Source organism: Protomyctophum parallelum (genome assembly GCF_964188405.1).
Source record: "Protomyctophum parallelum genome assembly, chromosome: 5".
NCBI lineage: Eukaryota > Metazoa > Chordata > Actinopteri > Myctophiformes > Myctophidae > Protomyctophum > Protomyctophum parallelum.
Genome location: NC_139702.1, coordinates 14806174 through 14820464, shown reverse-complemented (window position 1 = coordinate 14820464; position 14291 = coordinate 14806174). Strand labels below are relative to the sequence as shown.

The 14291-nt window shown below is 42.3% G+C and overlaps 1 protein-coding gene across 1 annotated transcript in view; it reads left to right on the top strand.

Annotated features, from left to right (window-relative positions):
* Nucleotides 1–12519, top strand: part of LOC310858213 (plasminogen-like) — a gene marked incomplete at its 3' end in the record, with an annotated part of 19918 nt that extends 7399 nt beyond the window's left edge. Inside the window, exons 6-13 of the mRNA XM_083764321.1 lie at nt 2009–2269; nt 2640–2897; nt 3518–3715; nt 5120–5315; nt 5418–5566; nt 8299–8436; nt 9778–9914; nt 12307–12519. Of these exons, the coding sequence (XP_083620447.1) occupies nt 2009–2269; nt 2640–2897; nt 3518–3715; nt 5120–5315; nt 5418–5566; nt 8299–8436; nt 9778–9914; nt 12307–12519 (1550 nt within the window). The remainder of the gene's footprint in view (nt 1–2008; nt 2270–2639; nt 2898–3517; nt 3716–5119; nt 5316–5417; nt 5567–8298; nt 8437–9777; nt 9915–12306) is intronic.
* Nucleotides 12520–14291: the final 1772 nt, after the last annotated feature.

Sequence of the window (14291 nt, the reverse complement as noted above, 5' to 3'; positions counted from 1 at the left end):
CAGCCTCTGCCTCAGCCAATTGATTGCCATGGGAACCCCACACTTGCCAATTAATTTCCTTTTCAAAAAGTATTTATTTAAAGACGTTTACGCCATGGACAAAGCCAACTGGAGTCGTGACACATCATGACAATAAACACAATGTTTTGGGCCAAACAAAGAATTTGAAAAAAAGAAAAAAACGGCAGGTTACAACACTTTTTTTTGTTTATACTCATTGTAATTATTTGTTTGCCCTAGCAACCACCTATTAGGCCCTAGAAACCACCTGTTTGGCCCTAGCAACACTGTTTAACCCTAAAAAAGTGAGGGTCGCTCTTGTCATCACGCACGCACGGACGCACGCGCGCACATTTATTCATTTCAATGGGGAAATGCCATTTAGCTACAGTGGAGCCTAACAGCTGCTTTAAGACCCTAGCAACCACCTGTTGTACCCTAGCAACCACCTTTTAGGCCCTAGCAACCACCTGTTGTACCCTAGCAACCACCTATTAGGCCCTAGCAACCACCTATTAGGCCCTAGCAACCACCTATTAGGCCGTTAAGACAGACTTTGTTTAATCCACGTTAATCGCCGTTTGATTAGCATCACGTTAGCATTTCTTTTTTTGTGCTAGCGCCGAACGATTCTCACGTAAAAACGGCCAAAAATCCCGTTTGCAGGCCCGTGCACGCGCACAAACCGTGTCTATATTCATTATGGCTCATAATATGCAAAAAATGCGATATTCGGCGCTTGATTACACCTTAGATTGACTTAGTTATGATAATAAAACGGATCACTAGCATAGACAGACCAGACAGACCCCTGTGAAATAGCAGACTTTCACTTCCGGTTCAAGCCTTGTTTACATCCACTAGCTATTTGGTGACCTTTTTCCAAATGCGGCTGGCACTGGTCAGCGACCCCATCTCCTGGCCCACACCCTCACCATAACACCACGTTTTGGGGGTTCGAGACACAATATTTAATACTCCAGCGCGTGCTCCATGCGAGCCTGACCCCAGAAAGCACGCTGGCTGGGCCAGGCTACCCGCCCCTCTAGACCAGAAAGCATGCTGGCTGGGCCAGGCTACCTGCCCCTCTAGACCAGAAAGCACGCTGGCTGGGCCTGCAGGCTATGCTGTCACCAGCACGTCTGACTGCCTCCCTAGGAAGCAGGTGAACAACACATGATAGTGATAAAGAGGACTGTTAAAGAGACATACATCTTTCTCCAACAGATGGTCCCAAGAATGTAATGCTATCAGTAAATCCACAAGATGTTGTCAAAGGAAGCTCAGTCACTCTGACCTGCAGCGACAGTGGGTCACATCCACCAATCCAGAGCTACATCCTTTACAAAGACAACATGGTCCTGGCACAGAAGAACACAACATTCACTGTGAAAGAATATATATTCATTCAAGATTTGTGTGAACACAAACATTGGTTGATGATTGACTGATCATCCCATAGCGATGATTTGATTGGCTGAGCAATATTGAGGATAAAAGTGAGGGCAGAAAAGTGAATGACATTTGTGATGATTCGATTGGCTCATGTGATGTCTGATGATAAGTAATAATAATTATTTAAGATGTTTAAAGATGCATTAAAACCTAATCTACAATAGTTCAACCCCCCCAACCTGACAATCTACAATAGTATACACCCCCAGCCTCACAATCTACAATAGTTTAACCCCCCACCTGCAAGCAGTGCGAGGCATTGTGAGTTTGTAGATCGCCTATTTTCATAATGTTTGCCTCTTTCTTTGGTAAAGTTTGACAATTTGGTCTTTAGAATCATTACATTGTCACTTTATGAATGTTCAGATAGCCTGTACACATTTATACTGTGTGTTGGTTTGTTTACTGCCGAGTGAGTAGACAGTGTTGCAGGTGAATTATATTTCTAGTTGCTCAGAGATCTCAGTGGTTGGTCCGGACCAAGGAAGCACATAAACAACATAAACAACTGATGAGGAGGACTGTAAAACAGATATACATCTTTCTCCAACAGATGGTCCCAAGAATGTCCTTTTGGCCGTAGATCCACCAGGAGATGTTGTCAAAGGAAGCTCAATCACTCTGACCTGCAGCGCCAGTGGGTCACATCCACCAATCCAGGCCTACATCCTTTTCAAAGACAACACTGAAGTGGCACAGAAGAACACAATGAGCATCTCTAACATCCAACCCAGTGTCAGTGGAACATACCACTGTGAGGCATTTAACGACATTGCTACAGTCGATTCACCTCCAGTCACTGTTGATGTCCACTGTGAGTTTTTAATTGAATTACAATCTAATTATATTAATGATGTCTGTGTGTGTGTGTGTGTGTGTGTGTGTGTGTGTGTGTGTGTGTGTGCGTGCATGCACGCGTGTGTATGTGTGTGTGTGTGTGTGTTGGCTATGCATGAACATAAATATCATCATAATTCATTTTAGAAAAATACATTGAAATACATTCTATCTTGCTCTTTTTAAGTGTTTTTAGATTACTTTAGTGTAAATAATTACATTAGTGTTATTATTTTAACCTAAGTTGATGTAATGTTACACATGAATTATTGTTATTGATATTGGTGTAAAATGCTGTATACACAGCACAGTGCTATTTGAGTGCATCAATCAATATTCCTCCACAGACCCTCCAGAAAGGCCCTCAGTATCAGTGAGTCCACCAGGAGGCGTTGTTGAGGGCAGCACAGTGACTCTGACCTGCAGCAGTGAAGCCAACCCACCAGTAGACACCTACACCTGGTACAAAGACCGCAGATCCATCTCCACTGGTCCTCAGCTGGTGAAGAACAATGTGTCTCCTACAGACTCTGGACAGTACTTCTGTCTGGTGAAAAACACACATGGATCCCGGAGGTCATCAAAACACTCTCTAGAAGTTCAGCGTAAGTGAACTAAAGTAAAACATCTTATAGTTTTTACAGACAACAAACAACAGCTGCAATAGCCGTCATGAAAATGTGCAGCCAGATAGATACCTACCCTGTATTTTATAAGACCCCAAAATTGACTGCGAAATTAACCAGAAGTGAAATCGACTAAAGCTAAAATGGCTACTGTCTTTTTAACCCATTTAGATCTGAGGACGATTCTACAAATGCCTTCTAAATCCTGACTGTTTTCTGAAGAAAAAAAAAAACATTTTTCTATGTCAGTCGTTCTCAAACATTTTCATGTCAAGGACCCCCACAAATATATGTAATTAGCCGCTGACCCCATGTGAAAATATGTTGTTCCAGGGACCCCCCCAGAAGCAAAGATTTGAGTTAAAAACGTTCACTGTGAAAGAATATAATATTCAAAGATTTGCTCTACATTTTCAAGATTCTTCAAAAATAGCAGATATGCTATGAGCTTGATCTGCTATTTTTCATGTTTAAAACACCAAAAAGGGGTTCCCGTCCAGAATGGGTTAAAAGTCATCAGAGGCGTAACCGCGAGGTAGCGGCGATTTAGTAATGAGACGTTCAAATAATACACAATAAAAATACACATTTCACCACAGCTCCGTGGCTTCCAACGCACTGTGGACCTCCAGAGGTCTACCGTTCCAACAGCATCATGATCAGCCGGATGAAGACCATGTACGCACCCAGAGCGACGGTGCTGTACGAGTGCATAGTGGGATATACTATGAACGGAGGAAGCCCCTATGTGAGGTGTGTGGCGGGGGAATGGACACCTTTAACTCTGATATGTGAAGGTAAGTGTACGTTCGTCGGCAGTAACAGTGTTGATACATACACACGGCATTGTGTCATCAATATAGCTGGGGGGTGGAGCTATGGGGTAAAGTTCCGAGTTCTCCCAACCGGAATAAACAGTGGGGTGTTGGGTTTTCAAACGCAGATGCTTTAAAATACTACTAATTTAAAAGTAGGCGTCATGGATTGCCAGATCACAGGCACAGATCCTTGTTGCCACTCGACAAGGAACGCTACTTTAGAAAATGAAACAAGCCTAGCAATGTTTTCCTTGACTGCTGGACATGATCCAACACAACACAATGGCCTGATATAATATATCATATCTATAGAAAAGTGTCTCTTACGAAGCAAATATTATTTGCTTGGTAAGAGACACTTTTCTATAGATATGATCATCAAAGTTCATTGACACACTTCAGCTCAGATTGACCATAAAGCATTCATTGCAAAGCTACTGCATGTTAGTATGGCGGTGTGGCTCTGCTCATGTGATATCGGATAATCTGCCTATCAAGACATTATCTGATTATCTGTGCACTGAGACACAGCTCTGATATCAACGACTCCCCAGAGGAGAGCCAAAGATACAATAATCCATGAACAACAATACACAGTAATAACACATCAACACATGCTTCAACACAATTAACAATACAATAATATCCCATAACGCCTGGAATAAGAACTACAGGGAGGAGGCCGGGGAGGTGGGGCAGATATATATATATATTTACATACATACACTTAACTATCGATTACGCTTGATTTATCATAATATATATTTTAAAAGCCATTAATTAATAAACGATGTTCATAGAACACAAATTCCAAGTAGGCTACCAACACCATTCGTTTGGAAGTGGGATATTATTATGCAGTGTTTATACACAACACAAACCATGGCTGTTTCAAACGTACAGAAAATACAGTTTAAAACATGGCAATGAATACGAGCTAAAGCAGTGTGTAAATCCTGCATATTAAATAGTGAATGGCACTTTGCCAAACGATGAATCCCTGCCAAGTTACAATTACTTAGAATTCACTATGTTCTAAATACATTATTGATGACTTAATGGCTGTTGTTGTTTTTTGATATTACCGTAAGTTTAATTGATCATATCTATAGAGCGATTAAACACTGCGTAACACAATGTTTTACACTTTCCCTTGAAATTCTAACTACCTTTTCTGTGGAAGTTCTTGACATCCGACTACTCAGTAGTAACTGACAACATCGATGTGTCAGACTGCATCATACTTGACCAGGTCATTTCCCAAATAATAATGAATTTCCTACATTAGCCTACAAAATGCATGTTCATGTACCCCCCCCCCCCCCCCCCCCCCCCCCCCCACACTTCTCTCCCTGGCTCTCATGCTCTAGTTGTCTCGTCTAGTTGCCCATTGCGGCAGGCGCACGGACCAGACCGACTATGAACTCAGGATCAGCGGAGGCACTCTGTCCCGTCCTGGAGACCATCCATGGCAGGTGTCCCTGCAGCACAGAGCCAAAAACTCATCTAAGGCGTTCGGACACGCCTGTGGAGGCGTCCTCATCGCGTCCTGTTGGGTCCTCACTGCTGCTCACTGCATGTAAGCCTAAATGCTAACATGTGCTAACATGAGCTGCTCTAAATGCTAACATGTGCTAACATGCACAGGTGGTCCTAATGACTGACTTGCTTGTTTCTCCAGTAACAACACCAAGGACATGCAGGTGGTCGTGGGGGGAGTGGACAACGGGAGCGAAGAAGAGTCAGACCAGGTCATCTCCGTGAAGAGAGACTTTGTTTTTCTGGGTTACAGGATAATAGGCAACATTGGCGTTGCTACTAATGACATTGGTGAGGCCATTAATTTACTGTATGTCTTCTTTTCCAGACGAGCTGATTTCTTACCTTAATCTGGTGTTATATCTGTACATCTGTCTGTACGTCTGTCTGTCTGTCTGTACGTCTGTCTGTCTGTCTGTCTGTCTGTCTGTACATCTCTGTACGTCTGTCTGTACGTCTGTCTGTCTGTACGTCTCTGTCTGTCTGTCTGTCTGTCTGTCTGTCTGTCTGTCTGTCTGTCTGTACGTCTGTCTGTCTGTACGTCTGTACGTCTGCCTGTCTGTCTGTATGTCTGTCTGTCTGTACGTCTGTCTGTCTGTCTGTACGTCTGTCTGTCTGTACGTCTGTCTGTCTGTACGTCTCTGTACGTCTGTCTGTCTGTACGTCTGTCTGTCTGTATGTCTGTCTGTACAGTACGTGTGTACCAGTGTCGACTAAAACTAAGACGAAAAATGTTCGTCGACTACCTTTTTTCACTGACAAAAACTATTGGAAACTAAATTAAAACTAAGCTATGATGACTAAAACAGACTAAATATACTGACAATTTCGTCAACAAATAAGACTAAAATGTTAGGAAGGTACTGGATACAGGTAGTGGATAGTGGATGTATTTTGTCGGGCCTTGATGCCTTGAAATTAGCCGATCTACAAGCGCGACGTGTTGTGAGCTTGTAGATCGGCTATTTTCAGCATGCAACCAAATGTAAAATGACTCCATTTTCGTCAGCACTAAACCCCTTATCCCTAAACTTCGTTGCCTTTTTTTTTACAATTTTGCAAAACATTTTTGAATAGTTAAAATAGCCAGTCTACAAGGTTGTCAATGTCAATGTAGATTGACTAGTTGAACTATTCAAACATGTTTTTCAAAATAGTAGAAAAAGGCAAAGAAGTTTAGGGATAAGGGGTTTAGCGGTGACGAAAATGGAGTCATTTTACATTTGGTTGCATGCTGAAAATAGCCGATCTACAAGCTCACAACACGTCGCGCTTGTAGATCGGCTAATTTCAAGGCATCAAGGCCCGACAAAATACATTTTAGTCAACTAAATCGACCGTAGATTTAGTCGACTAAAATCTCATGACAATTAGTCGACTAAAACTAAACACTAATTCACTAAGTGAAAACTAATCAAGAGACGGACGGACGGACGGCTGTAAGGCAATTAACTCGAGAACCGTTCCGCCCCACCGACACCGCCACTGTCTCTGACACGGGTACAATGGGTTCTCTGACACGGGTACAACGGGTTCTCTGACACGGGTACAACGGGTTCTCTGACACGGGTACAACGGGTTCTCTGACACGGGTACAACGGGTTCTCTGACACGGGTACAACGGGTTCTCTGACACAGGTACAACGGGTTCTCTGACAGGGGTACAACGGGTTCTCTGACACGGGTACAACGGGTTCTCTGACACGGGTACAACAGGTTCTCTGACACGGGTACAACGGGTTCTCTGACACGGGTACAACGGGTACTCTGACACGGGTACAATGGGTACTCTGACACGGGTACAACAGGTTCTCTGACACGGGTACAACGGGTTCTCTGACACGGGTACAACAGGTTCTCTGACACGGGTACAACAGGTACTCTGACACGGGTACAACGGGTTCTCTGACACGGGTACAACGGGTTCTCTGACACGCGTACAACGGGTTCTCTGACACGGGTACAACGGGTACTCTGACACGGGTACAACGGGTACTCTGACACGGGTACAACAGGTACTCTGACACGGGTACAACGGGTTCTCTGACACGGGTACAACGGGTTCTCTGACACGGGTACAACGGGTTCTCTGACACGGGTACAACGGGTATTGCATAGCCGGGTGGGATGGAGCACGTGACATCATCAGGGATGGAGCATGTGACATCATGTGACATTATTAAGCCCATACATGGAGATCCCTGGTGTCATCAATATTGGCCAACAAATCTACATCTGACCTCAAACCCTTAGATCTCAATACTGTATATGGAGCTGACCTGTTCTAACATTCCATATGTTGATCCTTCCCCACCCATCCTTCCTCTTCGATGTCTCCCTTTTGACTGAATACCTGTTCATTTAAACTAGTCTAGACGGGCCCGCCCCAAAGTTATTAGTGCAGCCGCGCCCGGAAGCCGGCGAAAACTGGAATTCTTAACAGGCCCGAAAATGCAGACCTCGCCCTTTAGAGCGAGGTCGCTTCTCGGCGTCTCGCCCTCAGGGGTCTCGCCCTCAGGGCGTCTTACTGGTGTCTAGATAACAAGTGGTACAGGTGATGTTATCTATAGATCAGGGGTTTTCAACCTTTTGGGCTGGGGACCCCCGGAAATGCTTTAGCCATGTCTCACGACATAACGTTTGCATAACGTTTGTAGTAGCCAATGGGCAATGGTTGCGTAACCAATCTATGTTTTACATTGTTTATAAAGAAAAAAAATCAAGCGTTAAATAAATATTCAAATGTATGAATGGATGAATTAATCTTTATTCCCGTGTCTTGTCATTAAGACCCATCCCTTACGGGATTATAAGACACCAACAACATAAATAAACAAGACTTTTCTAGTGTTATGTACTATTCTGTTTACTTTAAAGTCAATTCCTTCTGTCGATCAGATTATACTAAGATCCCCTGACCCCCGGGTTCGAACTGGAAACCTTGCGTTTACGATCCAGTCACTCTACCCCTGAGCCACCGCCGTATTATTATTTACTGTTCTATTCTGTTTACTGTGTCTCAGCATTACTCCAGCTGGAAGTCACCGATGACCCATTCTGTGCCAAGGAAACCAGCTATGTTAAATATGCCTGTCTGCCAAACAAGCGCTTCCCCGATGGAAAGCAGTGTGTGGTCGCTGGATGGGGCGAAACTAAAGATGGTACGTATCCAACCACTAATCACACCTTAAACTATAGATGGTACGTATCCAACCACTAATCACACCGTAAATAAAAGCTGCACTAGTCTATATAAGGTATAATTGCCTATGTTACATGTATCGTATAATGTAGCAGGTATATGATGCAGTTTGTCTGGAGTTCTTTATTCTATTATTCCACTGTATCCTTCAATGTTCAAATGGCTTCCAGCAGTGTTAAACATTATCCTTCAATGTCCAAATGGCTTCCAGCAGTGTTAAACATTATCCTTCAATGTTCAAATGGCTTCCAGCAGTGTTAAACATTATCTTTCAATGTTCAAATGGCTTCCAGCAGTGTTAAACATTATCCTTCAATGTTCAAATGGCTTCCAGCAGTGTTAAACATTATCCTTCAATGTTTAAATGGCTTCCAGCAGTATTAAACATTATCTTTCAATGTCCAAATGGCTTCCAGCAGTGTTAAACATTATCCTTCAATGTTCAAATGGCTTCCAGCAGTGTTAAACATTATCTTTCAATGTTCAAATGGCTTCCAGCAGTGTTAAACATTATCCTTCAATGTTCAAATGGCTTCCAGCAGTGTTAAACATTATCCTTCAATGTTTAAATGGCTTCCAGCTGTGTTAAACATTACCAAGGAAAGGTCATGATGAAGTGTCCAGTATCATGCATTTTGAGTTACCTTTGTACAACTGGAGGGTTTGGCCTAATGGTGGCGCTAGAGAAAAGACTGTGGGTAACTATGTTCCGCAGTATGAACTAAAGGACATTTAGCCTATAGACCGATTCAGAAATGGGTCCCCTGGTCGCAGCGAACATATTTCCTGTAGGCAGAGACGACATATCTGCGGTGTAAACTCAGAGGTTTCTACTACATTGAATGGTAGTGACTGATGTTAGTCTGCTCAAACGTTACTCTTTTACCTGCTTTTTACTAACACTAACTTTACAAAGATGCCCAGAACATCGGGATGAACCTGTGTAGTTTATAGCTGCTTGCCTGACGAAGCTCACGGCGAAACGCATCGTGCTAATAAATAAGTTGATGCAGTAAGTTGTCCGTCTCTGTTCCCTGGAGTGTGCAGTCCTTTTTTGATTTCTATGCCTGCTAACTAGACTTGCACCTCCCACGGTTATATATATATATATATATATATATATACATTTATTTAATGAATGGCCTATTTGTGAGTGGCACCATAAAATATATAAAATTGACGCCACTGCTATGCCCTGGCCCTATATGCTCCATATAACAATACATGGGACAAAAAGCTGAAATTAGATGTCCTAGAAGGATTTTTAGCTGAGCTGTCTGTGTGTGTTCTTCTTCCTCAGCTGACCACCCACACAAAATGTCACATGGCCAGCTTTCCGTGATGTCTGAGGAGCGTTGTAAGGAGTTCCATGGAAACCAGCTGGACGACACCATGATCTGTGCAGTAGACAAGTTGGGAAAAGTTGGCTCCTGTAGTGTAAGTGTGCGTGGGTGCGTGAGTGAGTGTATTAGGTCACCTTCACACCAGGATGTTACACTGCAACTTAAAATGAATCTTGTCGGTCATTTTTGGTGATTTTTTCAAAACCGTCTGGCACTGGCGCGCTAGCGGCCACTATACTGTAGCACTGGCAATGATCCATTAAGGAAACAAAAAACACTGCAGTGTACAGAATATTTGGTCTGTGCGTATGGAGTGCTGTCACTGTGTGTGGGGATCCGAGTGGGGACTTTCTTCAAATAGCCTATAGGCCTACTTCAAACTTCAACACATAGCTCAGCATGATCTATGATCTATAAACTGTAGCAAACATGGCATATTAATAATACATTTATATAATGATTGGATCGTCTATGTTTATGGGAGTAGGCTATTATAAACGTCAGATAATTAATTTGGCGCTCCCGTCAGAACACACACACACACACACACACACACACGTCCAGTCCACGTCTCCCGACGACACACTACCCTTTGCGTTCTATCTATTACTCAAAGTATAATTTTAACACCATATATTTCACTGTGTAGTTTATGAATTGAACACATTGATAAAGTTCCTTGCTGCGGTTCCTTTCTATATAGCGCAGCGTGAACGCAAACGCAGCAAATTGAATATGCAAGAATGATTCAAACTCCACCCCCCAATCGCATCGAGTCTACCGAAGTAGAGGTGAAGTAGAGGTGTGAATGCGACCTAGTGTTGTAGTCGTGTCCACCTAAAGTGACGCACACGCGCATGTCGACTGCTGAGAATCAACTCATTCGAAAATGTCTTCTTAATGAACTTAATGTGTTAAGTGTGATTAATATTATAGTATTATAGTTTACTGGTGTATAAATAGTAGTAGGAAACATTTTGTAAATCTTCTCAAGGAATGCCTTGCATTTAAAGGTGTAGTAGGCTATAATATAATGAAAGGATGAATTTAAAGGTGTAGTAGGCTATAATAAAATGAAAGGATGAATTTAAAGGTGTAGTAGGATATAATATAATGAAAGGATGAATTTAAAGGTGTAGTAGGCTATAATAGAATGAAAGGATTAATTTAAAGGTGTAGTCTATAATAGAATGAAAGGATGGATTTAAAGGTGTAGTAGGCTATAATAGAATGAAAGGATGAATTTAAAAGTGTAGTAGGCTATAATAGAATGAAAGGATGAATTTAAAGGTGTAGTAGGCTATAATAAAATGAAAGGATGAATTTAAAGGTGTAGTAGGCTATAATATAATGAAAGGATGAATTTAAAGGTGTAGTAGGCTATAATAGAATGAAAGGGTGAATTTAAAGGTTTAGTAGGCTATAATAGAATGAAAGGATGGTGGGTAAGGATAAACCTTTATAAGCTTTGAACGAATCTTTTCTTTGGAGGACGAGGCATATCTTTATCTTGTTGCGTGTAGACCAGGGGTGTCAAACTCGCGATTTGTGGACCACATACGCACCTAAAGAGGTGACTTTGATTGAACAGACCAGAAGTTTTATGAAAAAAATAGACTTTTAGAGAAAATAAAATGTTTTCCTATTCATTTGATGAACACACTACTTCAGAAACTCCATCAATACAAAAAATGCAGAGGGCACAGGTGGCACAGTTGGTAGTGCTGTCGCCTCACAGCTAGAAGGTCCTGGGTTTGATTCTGCGTGGAGTTTGCATGTTCTCCCCGTGTCCCCTAGGGTAGGTACCCTCACAAAAAAACATGCAGTAATCCTGGTCTCTAAACTGCCTCCCCCTGGCCAGCCAGGGCGCCTGATGGAGGGGAAAGGAACTGGTTGGAATAACGTGTTCCTTCCACGTGCTACGTCCAACCAGGGTTTTGTCAGGTTTAAAGGAGCAACTTGGACACTCAGGCATGAAGGAAGCATGAGTTCAAGTCCGTTGCTCTCCCCATGTCCCCCCTATATGGGGACTAGGTTGGTGGAGGGTGTGTAGAGCCCAGGATCACATTAGATAATTGACACAGGGTAAAAAGTATTAAAAAAAAACGTACATCTTTTAAAATGGGCCTGAAAATCCACCTTTCAGCAGGCCCAAGGGACAGGAAATAATCACTAATCACTCCCTTAAATTTAAGCGATTTAAGGGAGTAGGTGATTTCCCCACTCTGTACGTACTGTTAATTGTTAATCAATTAATCGATAATTCTGCGGTTCCAGTATGAATGTAAAGCCCAAACCACACCAATAGGTCGCCATGCAACCAATTGAATCACTCGGGTCGACTTGGGTCAATGTGCAACAACGGGACATATCACACCGCGTTTTGTTGCGTCTCAAAACCCATTGGTGTGGTTTGGGCTTTACATTCATACTGGTTCTGTTCTTACATTCATAATGGTTCTGTCCTTATACATCCTGTCTCTTAGGGGGATTCGGGCGGACCTCTGATCTGCAAGGAAGATGGGGTTTACTACATGGCAGGCTTGGTGAGCTGGGGGAACGCCACATGCGGTTTTGCCACACCCGGCATCTACACCAACGTCCACCGATATGTGGAATGGATCTCTGGCTGCATCGCTCACCAGGGATCACCATGCAGGACATCGAGTGTCCTTGTGAAGGATGACTATGACTATTAGCAAGCCATCGTGTGGGTGTGCACCTTAGAGTATATATATTAATAGAGACGGCACCGGATTCCTCCTCCCATCCACTTGCATTAAGTTGCTCAAAAAGCGCGTGAGACGATTTCACTCCGCCTTCCGGGTAGGAAGTGCATTCTGGGATGGATTGGGCCAAATCGTGAACGCGCTGTGCCGTTTACTATCATTGCACGCGTTCACGTATGAAATATTCGTTCACGTGTCATGGGCCCGATAACATGAACGTGCGCAATGATAGTCAACGGACCAGCGCCAGCTCGAGCTGCAATACCACATCCGGCCACTATGTCCATTTCGCCTCAGGGTTTCCTCCGGTTGCCGTCTCTATTAATATATACTCTAAGGTGTGCACCAGTTGTGAAAAGTAACTAAGTACTCAAGTACTGCGTGTAATTAAGTACAATTTTGAGGTATTTCCAATATGCAATACTATACAATACCACTACATCTCAGACGCAAATATTGTACTTTTACTCCACTACAATTATTAGAAAACTTTAGTTTAGTTACTTTGTTGATTTGGATTACAAAGCACCACTTTAGCCCTATATGTATTTCGGCCATATGAAAGTAGCAGATCTACACGCTCACAATGTGTCGCAGTTTGAGCTTGTAGATCGGCTATTTTACTTTTGGTACTTAACTCATGTATTGCCAGATTTATTTCGCTCACTTTGTCCTGTTTAATAAGAGAATTTAGCTGTCTTAGCGAAAAATTTGCGAAATGTGAGGCACATCTGCAAAACAAATGCTTACCACTAGCTTTCTTCACAGATGTGTTCATAAAGGTGGCTAGCTACTAGAACATATAAATTTGTTCCAACCCAACTCCCCTGGGAAACTTTGTGACAGCTGCTGAAAGTTGGGGTACCATTAACAACCAATATATTGGTTGTTCAAGATTTGCCAGATATTTCGCTAATTTTCTCTAACTAGTTGCCAAGGTCTTTCCAGCCAGATATCTCATTTCCTCTCTCTATATCCTGATTGGCTGAAAATGTGTCACTTACCTGAAAATGTATTTTCTGTTTATTAAAGACCTGTAGAGCAATGGTTATCAACCAGTGGCCCGGGGACCCAGCTAAATGATGGAGAGTTGGTAACCAAATGGACCCTTATAGATCTTTAACTCTTGAGAGTGTAAAATGAAACCACATGGACCCGTATGGGTTCATTTGGATACACGCTCAAGAGTTAAAATATTGTTAAACATCTGCATTACTTAATTTACAAGAGGTCTACACAATTAGAGAATGTAGAATAAGTGTTATTTGCCTGTTATCTCCTATGGTACCACATCAATACAGCATGGAATATCTTATAACAAAATATTAAGGCTAAATCTCATAAAATGGTGGTTCCGTGGCTCAAATGCCAAATAAATAATGGACCTTGCTATGAAAAAGGTTGAAAACCACTGCCCTATAGCAATGATTACTGTCACAATATAATGCTTTAACCTTTTAACAAAAAAATGTTTTGTTTTAACCAAAGAATATCACACTACCCTTTAGGCCTATATACCTTGAAGTTGTCCCATAATGCATTGTGAAAAGGACAGTTTGTCCTTGGAATTGTTGGGTAAATGACGTATATGGTCTTGAAGTGCCACGAGAAAACTGATTCAGCAATAATAAATAAATTGACATGATTGACTGTTAGTTTTTTTTCTTCAGTAGCCTACTTCATGGAAGCACACGTCAACATACTTGTTCTGTAACTTGTAACTGATTTGATTGATTGATTAT